The 15,334-nt window shown below is 44.1% G+C and overlaps 1 protein-coding gene across 5 annotated transcripts in view; it reads right to left on the bottom strand.

Moving 5' to 3' along the window:
• LOC105895934 (vitamin D receptor) overlaps window positions 1-15,334 on the bottom strand; it is a 34,875-nt gene that overhangs the window by 5,331 nt on the left and 14,210 nt on the right. For all 5 annotated transcript variants that reach the window (XM_031568260.2, XM_031568261.2, XM_012822635.3 and 2 more), the window contains 5 exons: window positions 14,194-14,324; window positions 12,529-12,713; window positions 10,352-10,451; window positions 2,723-2,903; window positions 518-669 (listed from right to left, as the gene is read on the bottom strand). In XM_031568260.2, coding sequence (XP_031424120.1) covers window positions 518-669; window positions 2,723-2,903; window positions 10,352-10,451; window positions 12,529-12,713; window positions 14,194-14,324 — 749 coding nt within the window. The remainder of the gene's footprint in view (window positions 1-517; window positions 670-2,722; window positions 2,904-10,351; window positions 10,452-12,528; window positions 12,714-14,193; window positions 14,325-15,334) is intronic.

The raw sequence follows: 15,334 nt of genomic DNA, 5'->3' as shown, positions 1-15,334 counted from the left end.
AAAATGAGAGAGGCCAGCCGACTGGCTTTGATGTCAGTTTATCTGAACGGAGAGAAAAATGTCCAAACTACTGAAGACGAAATGTCTGTCATGACCAACACCAACACATCCGGAGTGAGTGAGTGAGTGAGTGAGAAGAACAGACAAACCAGGCAATTCAGGTATGGTGACTACTGCACTCTGGTAGTAGTTGTGCTCTGGCCTCTGGCCTGCGTTTTTCTGTTTGGACATCTTTCAGTGCAACATATCCGTCACAAGGTCACAAGAATCTGTGCTATTAGCCTGGCCAGCGGCTAGCACCTGTCATTGTGATTGATCAGGAGTAGGGCAGACCATCCTGAAAAGCTTGATGAGTTCTTGGTTTTTAGCAGCACTTCCTTGTAACCTGGCAGTCCACAAGTGTTGGTGCGCACGTGTGTGTAAGGGTAAGGGTGTGTGTGTGTGTGTGCGTGCGCGTGAGTGAGTGAGTGTGAGTGAGTGTGTATGTATGTGTGTGTGTGTGTGTGTGTACACTCACCTTTGGTCACATCGTTGACACAGTACTTGAAGTCGGGTCCTCCGCAGCTCCAGGACATGTCATCCAGGCTGAAGGACTGGTTGGACCTCAGCATAATAACCTCGATGGCACTGGACTTCAGGAGGGCAATCTGGTCCTCTGCTGTCAGGTCTCTGTGGACAGGGGATTGGAGAGGATGAGCCCCAATACACACACACACACACACACACACACACACACACACACACACACACACACACACACACACACACACACACACACACACACCTACACACACACACACACACACACACCTACACACACACACACACACACACACAACTTAACTACACCAGGGGAATCTGGTCCTCTGGCGTCAGGTCTCATGGTACAGAGGATTAGAGATGGTTAGCAAGACACACACATATATGCATGCACACATACACACACATACACACACACACAAACACCTGGACTTCACCATGGTGATCTGGTCATCTGCTGTTCTCCATATTAGTGAGGGTTAGCAAACACACACACGGACAGGTCTTTCTCTGTCCCCTTTATACATATACGCACACACTACATGCTTGCCTCGCTTTCCCTCCCTCCCTTACTTACACACACAGACACACTCACACACTCACTCACTCACTTACTTACTTACACACACACAGACACACTCGCTCACTTACTTACACACACACTCAAACACACACACACACACACAGTACTTATGTAAAGCCTCACTGAGAACATTCTGTTCTCTCAAAAAGCCACTCTTCCTGTTCAGAAGAACCTTCACTTTGGGAGAATTTAAATTAATACTGCTAAGAAGAACACAGTTGCAAAATGTGACTGAATCCAAATGAGCACATGATATCTACACGGCCAAACACCGCAATGCACACATATTCTTCCAAGAAGCGGAGGAATACAGGGGATGTAGTTCCGAGTATGATTAGCACATATGACTCACAGCGGTTACGGACACAACGCATCACAATAATAAACAGCCACTCACTTTCCCAGAGACCCCACTCCATCTCTCTCTCTCTCTCTCTCTCTGATTCTCTCTATCTATCTCTCTCTCTCTCTCTCTCTTGGCATACATCTCTCTCTTCTCTGTGGGGGCGTGTGACAACAGACATGTACTGCAGAGATGGCACTCTTATGGTTACCGTGACAACTCCCAATGCTTTCATGCATACAAGATGAAGCGCTGGGCTCAGTGACCCAGAAGGCCATGTAAACACACATCTGAGAGCACATACAAAAAAACATCTCTTCGTCACACACACACACACACACACACCCCCACACGCACACCCCCACACGCACACACACACACACACACACCCCCACACGCTCATAGAGGGCTCATACACACACACACACACACACACACACACACACACACACGCACACACACACACGCACACACACACACACACACACGCACACCCCCACACGCTCATAGAGGGCTCATACACCAAACACTATATAGAAATGCCCTCAGCACATATAGAACGGAACAGCCATGACATCGGATACAAAGAGAACATCCTACACACGCAGCCACAATGAATACTGAATGAGCGGGCGTCAACACCACACATGCGCCTCTATTTCACACTGGCCCAATAGTATTTTCCCACAGAAGTGCACACACATTTATGTTTACATTTACATTTACATTTACATTTACACACACACACACACACACACACACACACACACACACACACACACTAACACATTGTATATTCACACATGCAAAGACCAGCTTCAGATAAGCCAAGACGCTGTGACACCCACCACTTGCTAACACTAACACCCAGAATCCCACGCTCTACTCATCCCCCATATCAACATCCCCATCACTCACATATGCAACCACAAAAAGACATATACAGACATGTTTATGCAGCACACACACATAAAAACACATCCACACAAACCGACATGGACATTTACAGAAAACAACCCCAAGATGACAGGTCCCATAACGATATGTGAAAAAGTTTTTGGTGGTGATAAATGCGCGCACACACACACACACACACACACACACACACACACACACACACACACACACACACACACACACACACCCAGACACACACACACACGCACACACACACATGCACACACACACACACACCCACACACACACACACACACACAGACACACACCCACACACAGACACACACACACACACAGACCTGAAGCCAGGGATCATCTTGGCGAATCCGATGACCTTCTGGATGCTGTAGCTGACCAGGTCGGCCAGGTGAGGCAGCATGGAGAGGCGGGAGCCATCATCTTCAGCCGAGTCGGGGCTGGAGCCCTGCTCCTGGTACATCATCAGCAGATTACTCAGGTTCACCTTACTGTCCCCAGACTCTGCAGCCGCACACAGAACACACACACACACACACACACACAGAGAACACACACACACACACACAGAGACAGGACACAGCGTCACTCCCGCAGACCTCAAGCACATTTCAACAAGTGGGAAACATTCAATTACACTCTTTTTCAACCACCATGCCACTCATGACCAGAGAAGCATGAACTACTTCAGAAAGAAGAAGATCTAACATCCATTTGATATTGAGCCACACCAGCTGTCAAGTGTAACGCAAAAGGTCTACATATGCAAAGATAGATGCAGTCTTGCAACATAATGTCACACTCACTTGCACCTGTTCAGATCACTGTCAATGTTACAGGAATTGATCACATGATTGAAGGGGGAAAAACATCTCTGCCATAATTTAATTGGCTAGCGCCGAAGCAAAACACACCTACAGCACCACAGTCGTCCTAAGCATCAGCACTATACTCAATGATAAGCTCCACCATAGATACTCACATCAGCACCATACTCAATGATAAGCTCCACCATAGATACTCATACTGCATAACAGTCGTCCTAAGCATCAGCACCATACTCAATGATAAGCTCCACCATAGATACTCATACTGCATCACAGTCGTCCTCGTCCTAAGCATCAGCACCATACTCAATGATAAGCTCCACCATAGATACTCATACTGCACCACAGTCGTCCTAAGCATCAGCACCATACTCAATGATAAGATCCACCATAGATACTCATACTGTGAAAAGTCGTTTTTTTACTTGTGCTGGAATCTGTGCAGAAACAGACTGAACTACAGTGACAGTATGCCGTTTTGGGCACTTGAGGTGATTCTCTAAGGCCTTGGGTATGCTCTAAGCATAAAAGCTCTTAATCACTCCATTCATAGGAACAAGTACGTGCCCCTCTAACATTGACGACCCTGTCATTGTAGTATCAAAAGGTATGTGTAGGAGGACCAACGGCCTTAAACCATGCATGTGCAGGCGGGGGCTGTTAACACCCCTCCCTTTCGTTCCTGGAACACAAAGCCTTTTCACAAGGGAATGTTTTTTGGAAAGGAGAGATAGACTAGTATTTCACAGAGATCTCCACACTATCAGCAATATACACGTGAAAACGTCAATTTTGAAACAAATTGCAATCCATCACTGTTTAAACGCATTATACTGTATGAGTGAGCCTACAGTACATAGCCTAAGAGCTCACGATAGCACTCACAGCAAACTGAGTTAATATACTCATGACTGGCCATGTACCTATTGCAGACAGAAACACAAGGTTTGTTTGTTGTTTATGAATGTATTCCATATTATTATTTGTCATAACACAACTAGCGTATATGTTAGCTTAAACCATTAAGTCTCCTGGTGTAATAAAAATATGTAAACGTACTCATCCAGGTCCTCCTCAGATAGTAGGAGCTCATCAAGTTGTAGCTTCATATTACTATGTATAGATATAAACTCTATATTGTCCTTGGAATTTAAAAAGCTTTCCATATCTCCATTTCCACACGCACAAGCAGAACTGTATCACATCTCCTTCAATAGAGTTCCATATATCCGACCATCTACTTCCAAATGGCAGGGTTTACCTTACAATAAAGGAATTATACATGGACCTGGGTGAAGTTTTGTTTCCAGTTGACTTTCTCTGGCGTACACAGGTCATGACAAAGTCTTTAGCATGTGAATAGAAGAACTTCCAAAGGGGGGGGGGGGGGTCCTACTGGCAGTGCTTAAGTTCACCCCCAGCTCTGAGCCAAACTCATTTCATAATTGGGAAAAATGCTTAAAGTGGGCAACGGGCTAAGTCGGAGGTCGGGGAGGGACCGAGAGTTTACTCCATTTGAATGTATGTATATATATGTCATGATGAAGATCAGTCCTAAATGGCTCCCTGCACATCAGCATCGGCCTTGCAAGGTTCGGGATGATTGTAAACAGTAGGTGGTGTGTCGAGCCATTTGCAACCCATAAATTGCTGATCTTTACAAAAATGCAAATTGTGTCAATATTAACACCAGCATTGATGTGTTTTATGGCAGCAGTCATATCATCCTGACATTTACATTGGGTCTGTAGATTGCTACATACAATGGAGTAAAGTGGAATTAGGGCTGAAAGTTCTATTTACCCACGAAAGGCATGCAGGCTAGGAAACCCAACTATTACTGTCCCCCCCTGTTGATCTGCCTAGACGACTTTGGTCTGCCTAGGGTCCTTCTGACCTGCTGCTTTGAAGAAATTCAACACGTTTGATTGTCTTTTTGACATTTTACCAGTTTCCTCCTTTTTGTTGAGGTTGAAATCATCATAACATTAGTTCACATGACATGCCCAAAAACTCCACACGCTGGGTGACCTAAGTGACTGATGTCTCTCTCTTGTTCTTTTCTAATCAGATTTGAAATGCATCCAAAATAGGCAAACAAGCGATTCACGAGTCACTTCAATGGGATATAAAAGAATTACAGAAGTGATAACATTGAACATTACCGGGGGCATTGGCTAGACTGTCAACCGCCAGGCGCTGAGCCCAGAATCTTCTCCATCAAATATCTTTGAAAAACGTACTTCTAATTAGACTGTTTCCATGCCTTTTTCTTCTTGCATGCCAGGGCTACACATTGCCCAAAAGAAAATTGTGAAAATTCGAGAAGGAAGGGCTTGGATTTGGTTTACAATGCAGGCCAGTTCCAAATACTGTTTCCACACGTCTGTTCTTGTTGAGTCTAAATGGTTCTCATTCGTGCGTAAATCCATTTCAATACCCAAAACATTTATTTTATTTAGATAGGCAGCTGAAGGAACGCCCTCCTATTAAAGACCTATACTTCCACTGCTTGCAAACCACTATCACTGACACCTGACATTCCAAACAACACCAAAATCATTTAGATTAAACATTCATTTTCTCATCTGACAACTCTTGTGAGTGAGCCAAATGTCTAAACTGAACATACGATATCAGCTTTGTATCTTATCTTAAAGTTTCGTTTTATGTGGTAGGTATCAGTGTATGACATGATCAGAAAAAAGTTTAATTGGTCATAAAACTTGCGTCCGGTGTAGGACTACCAGATGCAAATGTATCATCATGTTCACGTAATTTAGAACTCCTACAGATATTTACACACCTTGTTTTCCTGCCTCAGCTTGAGAGATTACGAAATCGGTGAAAATCCAGTTTCCTCCTCACCCTGACTGATGTGCGAGCTAGCATTTGGCATAGTAACCCTATCTATTGAAGAGAGGCCTGTCAGCCAATCACACATAAGAATTTCTAAGTATTTTCCTGTAAACCATCTCTGATTGGTGTTGCCTCTGTTAATGGAAGATAAAAAATGACAACACCACTATTTGCTTTCACTTACGTTCAGTGTAGTGACAAGAAGCTGGAGTGGAGAATTATTCAGGGCTACAGAAAAACACTTCGGGGCTGCAGCCCCATATGCCCAGGCCAGGCGGCACCCCTGAATATAACACTACATTTATTTACAGACTTTGATAACCAAAGAGGTGCCGCATCCAGTCAAATAGGTTCCTATCCCAATCTGGGAGGTCCCGGAGCGCTCCGACATACTCCAGCACACATGAAGCCCTGCCTACTGGTGCTGAACATTTCACTTATTTTAGGTACTTTTCAAACAGTCATTATATTTGTCAGTGTACTAATTGGAAGGAAAAGTATTTAAGGTTTGTGGCAATGCTATCATTGAGTTGGTGTGATAATCTGGTGGGAAGATTGGATTCGAGGTTCCAGACAAAGTTGATCGAATTTTTCTCTGCACTGGCAATGATGGCACAGACTTCAAAGGGTGAAAATGCAATCTGAGATAAATGCTAACAATTTCCTTGTCATCTGTTTTCATTAATGGAACAATATGTATCATTGTATCCTAAGGAAAGGGTAGTGGGCTGGATTTTCAAACAGAACGGAAGTGAGACTAAAGCTCAGTTGAAGGAAAAGATGTCTAAGTGTCTAAAATAGTGTTCTATTTATAATGACATTGTTGGTTTTAATTTAACTGTATCAAATTAAGAAAACAAAACTGTTGTAAGCATGATTAAATTGGATACAAACATCCTCTACTGTGTTGTGGCTGTTCAGCTGCCGTTGCTGTTTTTAGCGTGTTGTTTTTTTTAGGATACACTGTGTTTTGATGTCTCTTTATATGACCTGTAAACAAGGTCCCAGATGGTAGTGCATGCTATAAAACACTGAGAACCACCTAAAAGAGCCATATTATAATCAACAGTGATTCTGAATGTGTTTAACATTTTTATGTTTATGTACACTACTTGTTATTCACAAAGCTCCCATCGCTATTTTTTTTCTCATAAATGTGTTCGTCGGTACAAGAGACACTTTCCATTTAGTCTCTTGTGAAAACATTATACAATAACGTTACCTTGACGAGGGGGGTAGATGGTGGTTGGAGCTGACAACCTAACTAAAGTCCTTTTTTAAACAGAAATCCCGCTACATCTCTGTGAAGAAACACCCTCATTACGCGGCGTTATGTAGCATTGCTTGTTTACACCGAACCAAACGCTGTGTTTTTATACAGCATGCCGGTGTTCAGCTGCTAGGCTGCATCACACCCCTATCCCGCCATGCTGGCTCTCCCTTGTACACAGACACTGATTTGGCTCTGTGACTACCTCCGCTGCCAGTTCAGAGGCAGAACAACAATGACCCCCTCCTTCCATCTTCGAACGTTTTATACAGAACGGCGAGGCGAGATGAAGGGCGCAACATTCCCGCCTTGAACAGGCTGTATAAAAAGCCTACAAAAGGTCAGAAGGAAAACAATGATGGGACGTGACACGTTTCACAACGGCGTGTCTTCAGCAGACCATTACAAATCGCTTCCACCTCCTCGGGGCCTTTTAGCACTGGGACACCCAACCGCCCACCCGCCCTGACAACCTCGTCTCCGGGGGACGAGCGATCACAGACGCACGGGGGCTAATTCACATGTAAAGCCCCTTGTCAGTGGCAGCTCTGACGTGGACGGCCAGTCCACTGGAGGATGGTGCTAATCGTGAGCTGCCTGGAGGCAAACAACAAGGTGAGATGCAACCCACTTGCTAAAGGGAAAGGCATGGCCAGAAGACGAAGCCGGCGCATCAGGGCCCAGCGGGGTCGCCAGTGCATACAGCCCCCTTGCTAATTGGGTCATGGGCTGCACGTGCCTGTGAGCATGCACCGATGTATGGCTTCCTACAGAGACAGTGCCTTCATTTATGTATGTTCTAGGCTGCCATAGGACCCCTAGTGGGCGGCGCTGTGCTCACAAACACGCACAGACACACACACAGACACACAGACACACACACACACACATAGAAGCATAGACAATTACAGACATAAAACACAACATACAGGCGTACAAACACACACGGATGCGCCCGTTTGAACACACACACACACACACACACTCAGAGCAAGGTTATTATAGTTTTGCATTTTTCACTAGTTTTTATTTTTATTTCGTTTTGACTTTTTGTTTTCAATTTCAGTTTAGTTTTAATTAGTTTTCAAAGCGGGTTTGCTAGTTTAGTTTAGTTTCTATTTTTTGAAAATGCTTAGTTTGAGTTTAGTTTTTATTAGTTTCAGTATTAGTTTTAGTCTTTACTGCGGAATGCAACAGACCAAGGGGGGGGGGCGGCGCGGCAGTCAGGGAAGCTTAATTTTTTTGCTTGCAAAACAAAATGCTCAAAATGAATAGAAGATACAAGCTACAATAAATAATATGTAAAAAAAACTCACCAAACATACCATTTAAAAAAAAAGTATTCACTTAGGACAGATGAACAGCCATCCACAAAAGACAACTATGAAAGATATGTGTCAGACGTGTGTCAGTCAGAATTTGCGCATGTCCTGCTCAAACAGACAGGAGACAGCGAGACGGTGAGGCAGCGACGAGCTGTGCCTCATCTCAGATTGCGCAATCCCTCACAAACTGGGTTAAGCGCATGCGTAGAACCTATTTAGTTTTGCTGATCTGACGTAAAGCCGCAGTGAAAAAGCACGGAGAGGAAGCAAACAGCTTCAATGAAGGGAGCATGCGAGAGGCCACCGGTCGGGTTAATGCTTGTTCTGCCGTTACTCTCTTATATTTTACCTTGACTACGAAAATAGAAGATTCTATAGCTAAGCTAAAACATTTCTCATAACTGGACTTTCAATCAAAACGTGAATTGATCAATAATGGGAGACCAATGCCGTAGCTAAAAGGTTTGCTTCAAACCACGGGACAGAAGATAACTCGATCGACTTCTCACATCCAAAGCCAAATTGCTCTGTAAATATTTTGAACCTCAAGAATAGATTTGATTTTGGACGTACAGCGGAGACCCTCAGGGGGCCTGTGCAACTTCTTAAGAGTTCATATTCACGAGTGCATAATCACACTGATTAACACGAGTTCATCACAAGCTAGCAGCTGCCAACTGTATGTAGCTACCTTACCTATGTGTGTGTGAAGAATGCTGATATGAAAAACAACCAGTAGTCAATGTGCAAGCTGCCAATTGAATGGTGATTTAAGCTACTGTATTGGGTTTATATATTTGTAAATCTGACTCTGAAAGAGTCAGTGCCTCACCACTCACGAACCTCACCGCACGTTACTGTTCCAGGTAATCCCAAATAAGACTGTCGCTTTCTCCCGATTTTTGCCGCCATGAAACCAGGTGAGGGGCGTGTACTTAAAGTGGTACGGCGGAAGATAGACTAAAAGGCTACGTATGAAATAAATTGACATTTATGAAATACATTGACAAAGACGAAAACTAAGGACATTGTCTCTATAATTCTATTTTATTTTAGTTAGTTTTGTAAAGACACAATACAGTTTCAGTTAGTTATCGTTTTTTTATAAAACCTCGTTTTTATTTTTATTTCAGTTAACGGGAAAAAAAAAATCACACCTCGTTTTCGTTTTTTCGTTAGTTTTCGTTAACTATAATAACCTTGACTCAGAGGCACACTCACACAGCTTTTCTGAGTAGCTCTTGTTCACAGAGTACATCATGTCCATTAGCATGATTAAGGGCCTGTTTGTACAGAGAATCCCTCAGGCTTCCGAGTGGTACACCATGTGAGCAAACTCATGCACACGCACACAAGATGAGACGTATATGCTCTTTATAGAAGCAGATTCAATACGCCGCCATCATTTACTAGGTTTTATTGACATATTAGTTTATATTCCAACATTATATTATGTACTATTGTTTATCTCTTACTATCTTATTATTTCAGAGATTCTCTGCATGTGTATGCATTTCAATACAACTGAAGGAGTTCCTTTTTTTGGTCAAATATAACACAGGAACTCATTGAGTTGTGTACTATAAAAAGAGAAAGAGATAGATAAACACATAGATGTGTGTGTGTGTGTGTGTGTGTGTGTGTGTGTGTGTGTGTGTGTGCGTATCTTACCTGGAGAGTGGCTGAAAGAGTCCGAGGAGGCATCTGACAGTGAGTGGAGGGAAGCTGCTCGACTGGCACTACGTGTCACTGGACCTTCTCTCACTGGAGGCTGCGCAAACACACACACACACACACACACACACACACACACACACACACACACACACACACACACACACACACACACACACACAAATACAATTACTTTGAAAAGGTTTCAGCCTGGAGTGCTGTGAGTCAGAACAAGACTGGCTCTGAGTCAATGAGCCAGCTGGACAACAGGGGCTTGATGAGTTTGTATTAGTCCATCAATGGACTGAGCACACCAACACCCGCCCCAAATCAGCAGAAATATTAAGGTCCGTGAATTCGCAGTGCTCTGAAGAATTAACGGGCAACTCCACCACTGGCCATTTTCAGAAGGCAGATGACTTTCACGAGTCAATATGTTCGTCAGATGTGTCAGTCGCCCCTACCCTGCTTATTGATCTTAGCATTAAAAAAAAAGGCCATGCATATGTTAATACGATGGTAGTGTTAGATCAGTTTTTAAAAAAATCTGTCCGCTGGTTGTGCAGATGCAAATACAGGAGCCTAATGTGTCAAATGTCACTGTTTTCAAACTTGTGCCTTCTTAGCCCGTGTTGGTGGAACTGATATGGCTTCACCTATAGGATGCATACGTGCTGAATGATTTAGCAGGTGCACAGAATGCATTAATGAATCAGTACACATACTGGCTGGAAATCAAATCCATAACCTTTAGCACTTTGCTCACAGTTGCAAGCACTGAATACAGGACTGGCCAGTGCTCAAGGCTTCATGCATATTGACTGATGGCCAGGTGTAGGACACACTAGTGTTCTTGGCACACACATATGGGACATCTCTTGCAAAACAAAAAAAAATGGTGGAAAAAAGATTTTGAGTCGTGCTTAAAATGCATGACAAAATTAGTCAGTGGTTTGGATTAGTCAGGAGACTGACACAGAGCTCATTAGCCTTTCCACCTGTTAAGGTCATGGAACACAAATGCGATGTTTAGTCGCATCAAATGTAATAAATCATTTTTAGAAAAGAACTTTAGAAAAGAACTGGAATTAAAGGAGAATTACAGTATAAATTCTCAAGACAATATGTGTGCCAATATGGTGAGATTGATGAAAAACTGCCATACACAACAGATAAAAATAGTAGCTTAACCACATTTCACATGAAGTCTACATTTTACAAATAAGCTAATTATTACTATATGTATAATACAAGGATACTTCATAATCGGCTCAACATTAGATTATGGTTAGGATAGGTTTCAGGACTGGGTAGTATGCCGCACTTAAGCTCTTAATCAATTAATCATGTAAGTGCACTGTACCTGAAGACACATAATATGAGGTCAGAGCACTGGTGCTACTGTAATTACATGACCTGCCATTCACAAGTTTATAGGCGCTAGTAAAACAGTGATGGGCATCTGTCCATCCCCTCGTCATGCTATCCTGCTGTACTCCCCAATGACTCTGTTCAACCGTTTGAAGATAAAAAAGTAAATAGGCTAGTGGACAGCTAGCTGGTCAGTCTGGCTTTGAAAACGTGACCACATTGAGATGGAAAGTCGTGGAAATATCTGTAAACAGGGTTTAAGGGTTAAGCTTTGTTAATGAAAGGAGAGAGATGTACTTCACAGTGGCTGAACAAACCAAAGTATAAAAAGCTCTGGCAATCATTGTGACCAAGGCACATCTCCCCATTTAAGGGATAATATACAGCTAGTTGGTCATTACGATATAATAAAGTCAACAAGGAGCCCATCATGGAGCAAAGAAGACCCATTTTTGTTTTTGTTGTAATGACCGGATGGCCGGCATTTTGGCTTATTACTGGTTAGAGCAAAGAAATTCAGAATTTCATTTCAAATGATTCTATTAGCCATGTACCAAACACTGGCTGCCAAGAACAACCGTTCTTCAAAAATGACGCACCTCCAATAAATCTATATATCCTTTAGTCGAGAGGAGCTAAGGATAGATTTGTTAGCAAGCAAACACATTTCCTGCAGCCCATATAAAGTCGTAGACGTGTGGGCGTGAAAATGTACAGTAGGTGACGTACGTCTGCGTGGGAGAGACGATGAAAGACAACCGAATTCGACAGAAAATTACAAAAGTGAAGGGAGAGAGTCTCACCCTGAAGCGCGCAAAGTCGGTGTAGGAGTCGTCATAGGTCTTGTGGTGTGCCTCCACCAGCGAGGAAATGAGGTTCTGCTGCTCATCAGTCAGGCGTGGGCGCTGGGACTCGCGGAGCGCCTCCTCCTCCTTACGCCGCTGGATCAGGTCCTTCTTGCGCTGAACCTCCTCGTCTGTCAGGATGACTGGCATCAAAAGAGAGAGAGAGAGAGGCTCTTTAGACTGGGAAGAGTGTTTAGGGCAACCACTGGATGGACAAGTAGAATGAATGTTAAGAGCATACACATCCACTGGGGTGGGGGGGGGGGGGGAGACATGGACAATAGTCTAACAGCAGGGCAGACAGACAGGAAGCTGGAGTGAGAGTTCAACTGACAGTGACACAGACAGATGCAAAGACAAGGATGAACGACAGTGAGTGAGAGACAGCGAGATAGATAAGAGGCGTAGCACGAGTGAGGGGAGAGGGGAAGAAACACATTCAAATAAATAGAGGGGGGAAATGAAACATTGCAGGATGGGAAGAATGTTAAAGGGGAACATTTCCCTGCCTGACATTTATTGTAGAGAGCTTTCCCAGAAAACAGCATTTTGGAAGACAGTGCAGAGTATACCATTAAAAATGTTACATCTGACAAAAAACAATACACAACTTCCGAGAAACAAAAGCGAGTGTGTGTTGCGTAACAGCGTGTCTGCAACAAGGTGTGTGTGTGTGTGTGGTCAGACACTAACACCAATTCACAGGTTAGCGCTCCCGCTGAGACGCGAATGGAAAGACGATGGCAGAGGTGGGCTAACAGGTAGCTAACTAACATGCTGGAGACCGAACCACGGACAGCACACAGCCACACGGTTCCTGCCGTTGTCGTGGTGACGGCTAGGGGAATCAGTTCTTTTCACTTAGTTATTCTGCCTATTGTCTTGCATTGGATGCAAGAGTGAATCGAGAACTTCACTCACACGCAGACACAAAAAAAAAACACACAAAAGATTCCTACAGTGTACACACACATCCCCCCCCCCTCCCCCTCCCCCTCCCACACACACACACACACACACATATATGCTCTCTCTCTCTCTCAAGACAATGTCAGGAATGTACACTGTTAAAATACACACCAAATACGTTTGCACACACAAAGGCAACAATATCCGGATTTAAAAGAAAAAAAGAAAACAGAGCACCTTGTGTTTGCCAGAGGTGAAAGCAAACAGAGGTGACTTTAAGTCTTGCCAAAGTTGGTTTCACAGGAAGCACAGGTGTCTCCAGGCCAGAAGAAGAGAGTTTTACTGCTGAATATATAGCCTTCTCTTCCCTATAGGCAAAAATCACACTGCAAAGTGCTTTTAAGACAAGCATGCAGCTTTGAGCCAAAGCCTTAGAGCGAGGTGTCGTCAACTAGAACCACAACAATTACATCGTCATCCATACAAAAAAAAAAAAAAAAAAAACACGTTTGCTGGTCAAAGGGATTCCTCAGAGCTGTGCCTCTGCAATTCTGTCAGAGAAGGAACGTGAAACACAACATGGGAGTAGATGGGCGGAGGCGGCGAGGTTAACATGGTGAGAAAGACAGAGATAGAGAAAAAAAAAAAGAAGGGGAGGTAGAAAAGAGAGAAAGACATTTTTAAAACAAAACGAGAGAAGTCAAGGACACATACACTCTTTCATCATGCCAATCTCCACACAGCGCTTGAGGCGACAGGCTTGGCAGTGGCGCCGGTTATCCTTGGTGATGTTGCAGCTCCCATTGAAAGGACAGGTGAATGTGGCCTTACGCTTCATGCTCCGCCTGCAGGGGGACAGGAGGACAGGAGGACAGGAGGACGGGAGGACAGGAGGACAGGGAGGTGGAGAGAGGAGCACAGAGGAAGGGAGGCATGAGGGCTGCACTTGAGAGAGAATGAGAAAACAAAATGCCCATACCACATTCATCATGTATGCATCACGAATACAAATTCTACACTGCGTTTACTTCTTGGTAGAAATACTTAAGAAAGAATAACAAAAAACATGGCAGGGTCAAGGCCGAGAAACAGAGTTTGACCCAATGTTTGACCTCTTGCACTAAATCACTGGCTTTTATGACTGCCACACACAGAGGACCTTCCAACGCAACTCAAACGTCTTTAGTCAACAGTGCGTCAAGGGTTGTGCAACTGGGCCTTGGTGGCTGGGAGGGGGCGCCTATCTAAGAACAGTGTGGAGCGCGGTCGGGGGGCTCAGGCGGATGGACGCACCGTGACGGAGTGTGTGACTAAGAGGAAAGGTCATGCTGAGCATTAACGCACACACACCCTCAACCCCACTGACCCGCACTGAGCAAACAGCTCTATCTGTCAGCAAAGGGGCCTTTACAACACAATGGATGGTCAAAATGTGTGTTAGGTATGTGTGTGTGCATGTGTGTGAGTGTGCGTGTGTGTGTGTGTGTGTGTGTGTGTGTGTGTGTGTGTGTGTGTGTGTAGGTAGGTAAATGGGTGTGTACACCTCACAAAGCTTTGTCAGTCCAAACAGGTCAAGGCAAGTGTGGGAGACTGTGTAACTATGCATGCATAACTATGTCTTGAGAGCATCCTGTGATGTGCTACGTCGATGGCTGACAGTGCCTGATGAGGCAACAACAAAAATTGTTTACTATTTAGTGTGGCTTATAGCCAATGACAATTATGTGTGAGAGTCAGCAAGAATGGGTATTTGTGTGTGTGTGTGTGTGTGTGTGTGTTTGAGTGTGTGTGTGTGTGTGTGTGTGTGTGTTTGAGTGTGTGTTTGAGTGTGTGTGTGTGTGTGTGTGTGTGTGTG

Source organism: Clupea harengus, chromosome 5, assembly GCF_900700415.2.
Source record: "Clupea harengus chromosome 5, Ch_v2.0.2, whole genome shotgun sequence".
Classification (NCBI taxonomy): Eukaryota; Metazoa; Chordata; class Actinopteri; order Clupeiformes; family Clupeidae; genus Clupea; species Clupea harengus.
The sequence above is the reverse complement of the archived record's forward strand: the minus strand, read 5'-3'. Positions and strand labels throughout refer to the sequence as shown.